Source organism: Cyclospora cayetanensis, unplaced genomic scaffold, assembly GCF_002999335.1.
Source record: "Cyclospora cayetanensis isolate NF1_C8 unplaced genomic scaffold, CcayRef3 CcayRef3_contig_212, whole genome shotgun sequence".
Classification (NCBI taxonomy): domain Eukaryota; phylum Apicomplexa; class Conoidasida; order Eucoccidiorida; family Eimeriidae; genus Cyclospora; species Cyclospora cayetanensis.
Window position 1 is genome coordinate 51712 of NW_020312162.1, and position 8806 is coordinate 60517.

The window sequence follows — 8806 nt, forward strand, 5'->3', positions numbered from 1 at the left end:
TATGTGTCACAGAAATGCTAGTATTGGTGTGCAATTGCCCAAATCAAATAGAAAGCACAACTGAACCAATCCGCTGGCTGTTTGCCGTCTGGAATAGGTTTGTACAAAAGGTAGTCGCCCATCCCGTGGATTTACGGTATGGCATTACGGTTGGGGGTCAAGAGTCCAGGCGTCAATCTGTGTGGTGTCGTTGGGGTCTACAAGAGGCACATGGATGGAGCGAATCATCAAGCTGCCGCAAAGAGGGCATTCCCGGGACAAGAAGCCGTCAACGGCGCTGCTCAACAAGCACAGACTTAGAAGTGACGACCCTAAAGTCCGAATTCTACACGCTAAAAGTCAGAGTCGTGCAGCAAAGCTGTATCTACGCTTGATCACAGTATTCTTTGAAGGCCGCCCCACCACACGGTGAGCAGCTTACAACCGACGCCTTAAGGCACTACACTATATGGTTTAGAGCTTTCTGACTGACTCTTCCAGCGCCTCAATGTTGGATGAATTCTCCTGCATCGCGACTGCAAGAGCTTCAACACTGCGGTCAAACCTCGAAAGTTCCTCGGGGCCTGCACACACCTATGGTAGACACTATGAACCGTTCAGCCCCGACAAAGCGCTTAACGCATCCCTTTCGGAAGACTCAGAGCCATTAAATAGCATGTCCTAATCGACGCTCCACTGAGGGCATCCCTCCTGACGAGGCAGACTAGAATTTGGGTTGGTGGCTTGGGCTACGGAGTGTACTCATGGCAGGGATCTGGAGAGCCTGAACACAGGTCGCGTGCATGCAGTGACCACATCGAAAGGCAAAGAATTTGCTGCAAATGACGGCCGCTCCGCAGAGATCGCACAGGTGATCCGCGTCGATCAACACGCATCTGCACAAAAATGCAAAAACACCTTTCCAACCCTTGGGCTGCGAACTTGGAAGCATCAAGAAGGGGCACAAGAAGCTGAAGGAAATAAGGAAATCGCAAAACGAAGCCCCAATACCCCAAACTCCAAGTGAACATCGCGTATCCCTATATACGGTCCTCCTGAGGACTTTTACATCGTAAATTATCGTTGAGAATCCGTACTTTTGGTTAACGGCTTGCAGCTGATCTTTGAGGTCTCGGATAGCAACAAGGTGCTGCTGCAGGGCATTGTTGCTGCTGCTGCTGCTACGCTGAGCTGATGCTGCTGCTTCCCGCAAGGCAGGACCCACATCTCGCAGCAAAGCTGCATCCGGCAGCAGTGGAAGCAAGTCCTAGACACCGCAGGCAGTGAATCCCAGATACAGTAGCACTGAAGTTATGAAGCAGAAGGAAGCCTAGTACGGACCACACCGTAAATCGCCTTCAACGTATAGCACAATCCAACACTAACCCAACGCCCTAGCCTCGAACCTGTATCTTAATGCAGTGCTTGGATCGCTCCACGAGAGCCAGCAAGGAAGCAACATCTTCCCGTTCCCCCTACAGCATTCAAAGAAAGGATGCACCAAAGCTCCGAGCCTTAAGCCGCATGCTAAGGCGTATGGCCCCTGTTGGTCTGCACGTCCATCTAGCGCTGCCGCAGTTTTTTACAGGACGGCATAAGGCTAAATCCAAAACTTAGCGCACACCGATACTGCACACGCTTGCTATGACATCCACCAACACCCCGACTGGGCTCCTCCGAGACTAATCACGTGTAGCAGAGTTCGCTGGGGCTTGCATGTGCTAACACGATTTCGGATGGCACTAGAATTAAAGTCTGTATAATACGGTCTGAGCTTGTGCCGTGTGAGTGGGGCACTTTGGGCATACTATGTAGCGGCAGATATCCAGCCACAAGTTTCTTTTAAGAACTTCATCTCCACAGTTCGATGCTGCCTCCTCCGCCAGGGGAACGTCGGCGGCATCCAACGCCATGCGCACTGCTTCCTAAAGCGCAAACTCTAACTTGCAAGCCCCAGATCTTCCACGTTTATGAACAAGTGCTGATGCTGCAAAGGATGAAGAAAAGCCTTCAGTCTATGAATGGCAGAATATCTGTAGTGACCGCCTATTATTCAAAACGGATTCGCATAGGCCGAACCTTGAAGCCTTTGACTTGCCTGATAGCGCTTGAGGTGAACATACAATAAGATGACTCCCCGGCGCCTGTTTTTCTCTTGGCAGTGGCGCAGACACAACAGCGCGTCGAACCCTCCACCACCGTTCCCCTGCACCACAAAAAATAGCTCATCTTTGATCCTAAAGCTTCAAAGCATCAAGTCTAGTCTGTGCTCTATGGCATCTGGTGCATACCACGGGGCAGCCAGTTATTCAGAGTGCAGGGATGCACTCTGCTTTCTTTGGTGCTGAAAGCCTAGGGGCTTGATTACCTGCGTGGCGATAACAGACGTTAGATCCTCCTCTGAGACATCGGGAGCCTCAGCAAGCAATAGCAAGAGCGCTGTGCTCACGCCTGCTGAAGAGGCCCAGCTGCAACTGCCAGTGCCGCTGGCGTTGCTGCTGCTGCTGGCGGGAGCCCCACTCGCGGACAGTGCGCTTCCCTTCACAAAAGGAAATGCCATACCTACACATAACCGTACACCCTAATCATCAAACACCTCAGACAAAAACGACTAGAAACAAATACAGACAGACCAAGCGCAAAGTCGTAAACAGCAGTTCTAGCCCGTCCATCTCCGTGTAATATACTCACCGGGTTTGTTCATATGGGCCTCCGTGAAGTGTTTGGCGAGTTGCACGGCGGCTCTCCAGCACGCGTAACTTCTAGTGCTGCTCTGCGGCTGCAGCTTTTCTTGTTGCTGCTGATCGCGCTGCAGCATGGTGATTGGTAAAAGCAGCGCCGGCAGCAAGCGCCAAGGCTCCAATGTGGCCAGCTCAGGTCTCTTCGCCGCAGCAGCAAAATGCTGTGGGCGATGAAGCAGTAACAACGGGGCATACGACACAAACAGGCTGTTGCGAATCTCGATGTTCTGGATAGCCAGAATTGCGTCTGCGCATGCGCACAATTCCCTGAACCCTATGCTATATATATATATCCTTAGTCAACCGGAGAAACTCCATAAACATGTGGGTGCATTAAAAACAAGATCTCGAGTGTACATCCACCCTTCTTCGTAGGATGGACTACTCTGCTGCGCCTGAACAAATATGAACGGCGGCCATCGCGCGCCAGATAGAGGCTTCGCCATGCAAAAGGCTTACCGAGTGCGTCTCGGTATTGCGCAGAATTCAGAAAGAGGCGAGCGCATGTCTCCTCATCACCCCGCATCAGCAGAAAGTCTCGCAGCAAGCCAGTACGGCCGCTGCTCTGCAACAAGCTCACCACTGTGCCCTGCAGCAGCAGCAACAGCAACCGCTGCAGAACAGCCCTTAGCACAACAGCGGTGCAACAGCAAGAACACCTCTCCCCTTCTCAGTGCCTCAGCAAAATAACGCAAGATTCACGGACGTGTTTGCGACGCTGTGTCTGCATACGCAACTGAAGCTGTTGTGCGCAGCTTTAAATTTGCGTCTCTCAGGGTTTGGAATGTACATGTAACTCGTCAACATGCTTAAACTCGGTGAGAAGATGCCGGATTTCTTGCTGTGTCCGCTGCAGGGCCTCCCCTAGCGCAGCTTCATTGCTGCTGCCACCAGTCGCTACTGAGGGTTCTAGTGCTACATTTGTTTCTGCCGCTGCTGCCGATGTTTTTGGTGGAAGTGGGGGCGAGGCAGCTCGCAAGGCTTCAGCATCTATGGAATTAAGCTGTTGCAGCAGCAGCCGCAACAGCCACGTAAATAAGACCACCTGCTGTGGAGATGGTCGGTGTCCTGGCGCAAGGCTGAGAGCGAAGATTTTCGAATACGCATACATACAGACAGATAGGGATACCCTATAGCGTGAACCTGACAAGGTGCACAGCGCTTAAAGCTATTCTAGGCAAGCGCTGCCTCGAGTTCAACCCCCTCGCCGGTAAATTTATAAGCCCTGCACTCTGAGGCGTCAAGAAAAAAAGCTCACTACTGGTACGTCTTGTGTAGCACTTTTTGTCTTGGTCCCGTGTCAGCGAGCTGCTGCAGCTTGGCTGCAACATACACTCGCAGTGCATGGAGGAGCTGCTGCTGCTGCTGGGGGAGCTGCTGTTGCAGCTGCAGCAGCAAGCAGCATGCGTCATCGAATCCGACTGTGTAGCAGCACGCGAGGGCTGCTGCTGCGGCCACCCACTGCTGTTGTTGCAGCAGCTGCCGAGCCTTGCTCCGCTGCACTATCTCCCGCTGCTGCGTTGTGTTGCATGCTGCCAGGGCTCCCGTGTAATCCTCTAAACGCAAACTCTCAGCCATTAATCGCACAACGTACGTCGTGAAACAGTTGTATGGATGTGACGGCGAGAAAGGAAGTACGAACGCGCGAAAGGCGGCCAGCTGAGGTACACCTGTGGAATCTTTTGAGTGGAGTCACTGAAATAGGGTCGAATTATTACTACTTACGGCTAGCCAGAAGCAGCTCCCAGACGTTGGCGTCTTCGTGTCGCAGCAGGAGGTGGGCAGCAAATTCTGTGGTCAGCAGCACCAAGCCCTTGCTGCTGCTGCTGCTGCTGTTGTTGCTGCTGCAAATGCTGCTGGTGTCATGCAGGAGCTGGAGGGCCTTGCCATATAAATGTTGAGGCAGGGGAAGAGACATGCTCTGAGGAGATACGCAAGCCACAAGCCCTACAACCTCACCTCTGGACAGCGTATTCTCCTCACGGAGATAGGTTGTGCACATAAGGGGTGTTGCTGCTAGAAACAGAGGGGCTAGAATTTCGCGGGAAGTGTGGTGTGCTTGGCACGCAGGCCCCCAGACGCGTGTGTTAAGGTTTAAGGGTAGATGGCTCGCTGTACATATTGTCTAGAAATCTTGGAGTAAGCTACAATGCAGTGCTCGAACAGAAAGAGGAAGTGCCGGGATGTGGCAACGAAGGCCAGAGGTACGGGGCCGTGCTGCGGGTTAAGGGCGTCTTTCGCTGCTACTGCTGCATCTGCTGCTGCTGCTGCTGCTGCTGTACTGTTGCTGCTTGCAGCAGCTACTAAAGGGGCAGCGGGCAGCAAAACAACTTCGGGGGGAAACGACAGCAAATTTCCGCCGCTACCGGCTGCTGCTAGGGATGCTGGTGCTGCTGGCAGCCGCAGCTCCCCAATGAGCAAGCCCATGCTGAACCGCAAACAAATCATCGCGGACTCCCAGACCCTTAGATACCGTTTCAATCCCGATCCGCTAGAGAGCATGCAGCGAAAGCCCTACGGCTTCGAATTTAGGCTTACGGTGTCAGCCAGTACACTGTGAATACCGCCGTCTGAGGATCTGTGCTGCTGGTACGGTCAACAGCAAGAGAGCTGGATGCATTCGCTGTTGCAGCAGGACCGGCAGCAGAGCCCGATGAGACTTCATAGGCCACTGCTTCGGAGAGTGCAGCGGGGGGATTCTTGTTGGGATTGCTGCTAAAGGCAGCAGCAACGCCACCAACGCCCTGAAAACATAGCAACTCGGAATCCGTTGCGACGAGAACAGCAACACAGCTCTCGGATCCAGCCTGCACAGACACCACACCCCTAGTACCGGAAACACCCGCGTACGTTCGTACAGACAGACAGCAAGGCGCACTTCACTTTCGCCAGAAGACTGCGCGGCGGCAGCCCAAGGACGCCTGCAGGAAACACCTTGTCACTAGAGCAGCAGCTTCAGCAGCAGCAGCAGTTACTGACCCCCACTGAAACTACGGAAATATCAAGGGCTGGAGATGATTTAGGCAGCTGCATCAGCAGCCGGAGGTGCCGCTCTTTCCCGCCGGCAACAGTGCACTCCATGATGCAGCCGCAACGCGTTCCTGAAGCAGCATCACCCCAAAGTGCGAGAAGCTGCACACTAAGGCCAGCAGAGACACGAATAGAGAGAGATTCAAAATGAGACAGGGTGAAAGAAACAGAGAGAGCGAGAGAGAGAGAGAGAGAAAGAAAGAGAGAGAAACAACAACAGCTGCAGCGGTAGGCGGCATGACAGACACACATGAGCAGACGCAACACCCACCCTACCAGCCCTCAACCTTACCCAGAAGAAAAGTGCCGGTAGACTCATCTCCAGTGTCAGGTCTCCAACAAATGCATTCGAGGATCTTCCCCTTGAGCCGCTGCAGCGGAACTGCCGTCCGCGTGGCTCGGTGGACATACACCGTCACTCCGTTCGCTGCTGCCGCAACCAGGTGTGCCCCGGAGGGCGACAAGAACAAACGACGCAGCTGCAGCTGCTCTGCGACACAGATAAACGAGCTCGAGTCATGCAGGCAGCGCTTGTCAGGCCACAAACACACTGCAAATCCCTAACCCGACGCCCTCGAAAAGCGAAAGTCGTTAATCTAGAGGCAGTCAAGGCACTAGACTGCCGCGCAACAGCCTACACACAAACATCCACCACACCATCAAGCCCCAAAGCGCCTACCCTTAAAAGTGGGGAACTCTATTGTCTGCACTTGTTGGCCGTCCCCGTCTGTCCTAATGAGGGAGCCATCCACTGTAGCGATGTACGTACACCCGGCGGCAGTTGCAGCGGCAGCAGCACCGCCCTTCGCATGTAGTGAAGGCGGGCCCCCGCCACCTAAACGCAGGATCCGCAGCTGCAGCGACGGCGCCTCACTGCTGCTGCTGTTGTGCGGCTGGATCGGGGCAGTGCCAGAGGCCAAGCCGCTACTGTCCGTATCAGGGCCCTTGGGGGCCCCCAAAGCACCGCCTCCCCAGCCAGCAGCCAACATTTTCCCTGGTTTGCCTGATTTCGCTGCGGTCTCTGGTGTCGCTGCTGCGCTACGGCTGCCTCTGCTCCGTCGGTGACCGCTGAGACAGCAAATTAGCCAGCGGATCGATACATTGCATGCATGAGCATTTCCTCGTGTTAGTGGGGGAAGATAAGAGCTAAGCGCTCTGTGTTTGAGACTATGAGAAGAAGTTTAGGCATTAGGAGCGGCCGAACATGAAAGACACACTTCCTCTCGCTCTTGCTGCTACTGGTTCACGACTCGCAGCAGCAACGAGCATGACCTGCAGGATACGTAGAGCGTCGGTGTAGAGAGAAATTGGAAGCGCTTGAGAGCTCTTAAATACAGCTTATGGCAAAGCGTTTTCGGTTTAGGGCATGGCGATGCCGTAAAAACGGCTTGCAGGCGTCGTCCGCCTCCTTGGGGCTGCAGCAGCATCACCCAAGTGTTGCTAGAAGCCTGTGTTTGTTTTCCTTTTTAGGCTATGGCAAAATTGTTGAGGGTAAGGGTTCCAAAAATTCGGTTTGGAGCTTCTAGAAAAGCGATCGGTGTTCAGGTGGGTGGCTCACTCTGCTGTGGTGGGGTTGGTGGTGCTTGCTCTTCGCATAAGGAGGCATTCGGTGCTTCCTGTTTTGGCGTTTGAAGTCTAGATCCTGAAGAATACCAGAAAGTAAGAGCCACTGTCTAGGTACCAGGCTCTACGGCTGACACAATGGAAGAAGCCACGGCGGTGCTGCAAAGTTTGTTGGAGGACTCCGGGCATGAAGTAAGAAGGGATGATCAAGAGCAAAGGCAGCAGCTGCAGCAGGAGCTGTAACAACCCCAAATGCATGCACGGTAGCGCAAATAGCAGCTTCTTCAGCATGAGCAGTACCACCCAATAGAGCACAAGCTGAAGAAACCGTAGAGATAGCAGCACCGGCAGTGAGGTTTAGGGCTTGGGTGGGATGAGTGTCCATGTTTTACTTATTTAGGTGACCGCCATCACTTTGAGTGTCGAGCTTCAAGTGCCTCTCATCACAGCTAGAAAGTAATGACCCCTAAGCTCCTTATTATTCGTGCTGCCGAGAGGCGCACCCACCCAGCACCGCTTGCTGCGAGCGCCTCAAAGTTGTGCATGCCCTTTCCCATATTCTGCCACAGCTTCTTGGCACACGTTCTGTGCACACCCTGCTTTCATGTGTCAATTTGCGTGTGCTTCTCGCGACTGCGGGGCGGTGCTGCTGCAGGCTGCTGTATGCACACGTGCAGCAAAGGCTACAGCAGGGCGAACCATTCTTCGTCTCTTTTGCAGGAACTGACGAAGAAGGGATTACTCTTCACAGTACGTCCGCTGTTTGAGCAGGCGTAGGGTTTGTCGCCGATCCGTCTGATGGGCCAGTCCCTGCTAGCGGTATTTAGATGGCAGCTAGCCAAGATGAGGGCTTGTGCGTCTGCAGGAGTTCTCCTTTCCAGCCCCACGATGCCCCCCCTAGAGTGCCTTTACAGCGCGCAGCTTGCGGCAGTGGGAGAAGCAGAAGGAACCGAAGCAGCTAAAGGCACGATCTCGTGCTGCCGCAAAGATGGGCCTCGACAGTTGGAAGTGGCGCACCTATCGTGGCAGATGGAGTGCCGCGCTCTTGCTGCCGCCTTCTCCTCTCAACTTCAGCTCCAACAACAGAAGCCGCAGCATCAGCAGCAGCTCTTTGTGCCCCCTTTCGCTTCAGTGCGACTCCAACGCCTGATGCGCAGGAATACGAGCCGCGCAGCCACCCCAGCAGCAACGGTCGCTGCTGTTGCTGCAACGGCAGCAGCGGCGGCTCGCAAGGCTCATTCTACTCTACCCAAACAACAGACACAGCAGAAGTCACAGACAGCAAAAGCAGCACCAGAACGCAGCAATACCAACAGGCCCGAGATATCTCAGCTCAAAGCAAAGCAGCCGGACATAAACAGGATGCTGCAGAAGCGCCCCACTGCAAAAGCTGCGGCCGCTGCCTCCTCAGGAACTGCTGCCGCCTCACCACCTGCTCATGAGCCGTCTACCGCAGGAGCATCCCCACAACCACCATCACAGGCACAACAACC

General features: G+C 54.2%; 2 protein-coding genes across 2 annotated transcripts; one reads left to right on the top strand and one right to left on the bottom strand.

The window, feature by feature from the left end:
• Positions 1 to 144: 144 nt before the first annotated feature.
• On the bottom strand, positions 145 to 5801 carry LOC34622115 (vacuolar protein sorting-associated protein 18 homolog). Its single transcript, XM_026337932.1, has 16 exons — positions 5700 to 5801; positions 5259 to 5527; positions 4839 to 5148; positions 4446 to 4641; positions 3979 to 4276; positions 3511 to 3799; positions 3180 to 3309; positions 2671 to 2967; positions 2357 to 2541; positions 2078 to 2185; positions 1788 to 1904; positions 1386 to 1454; positions 1077 to 1246; positions 742 to 875; positions 473 to 563; positions 145 to 277 (listed from the first exon to the last, which is right to left on the bottom strand). Exons 1-16 carry the CDS (start codon positions 5799 to 5801, stop codon positions 145 to 147), a joined length of 2898 nt encoding a protein of 965 aa, XP_026193717.1.
• Positions 5802 to 7451: 1650 nt separating this feature from the next.
• On the top strand, positions 7452 to 8795 carry LOC113147412 (the record flags this gene model as incomplete). Its single annotated transcript, XM_026337933.1, has 4 exons — positions 7452 to 7505; positions 7714 to 7769; positions 7969 to 8063; positions 8179 to 8795. Coding segments are annotated over exons 1-4 (822 nt in total), but the record flags the coding sequence as incomplete, so codon positions are not given.
• Between the last annotated feature and the right edge of the window lie 11 nt (positions 8796 to 8806).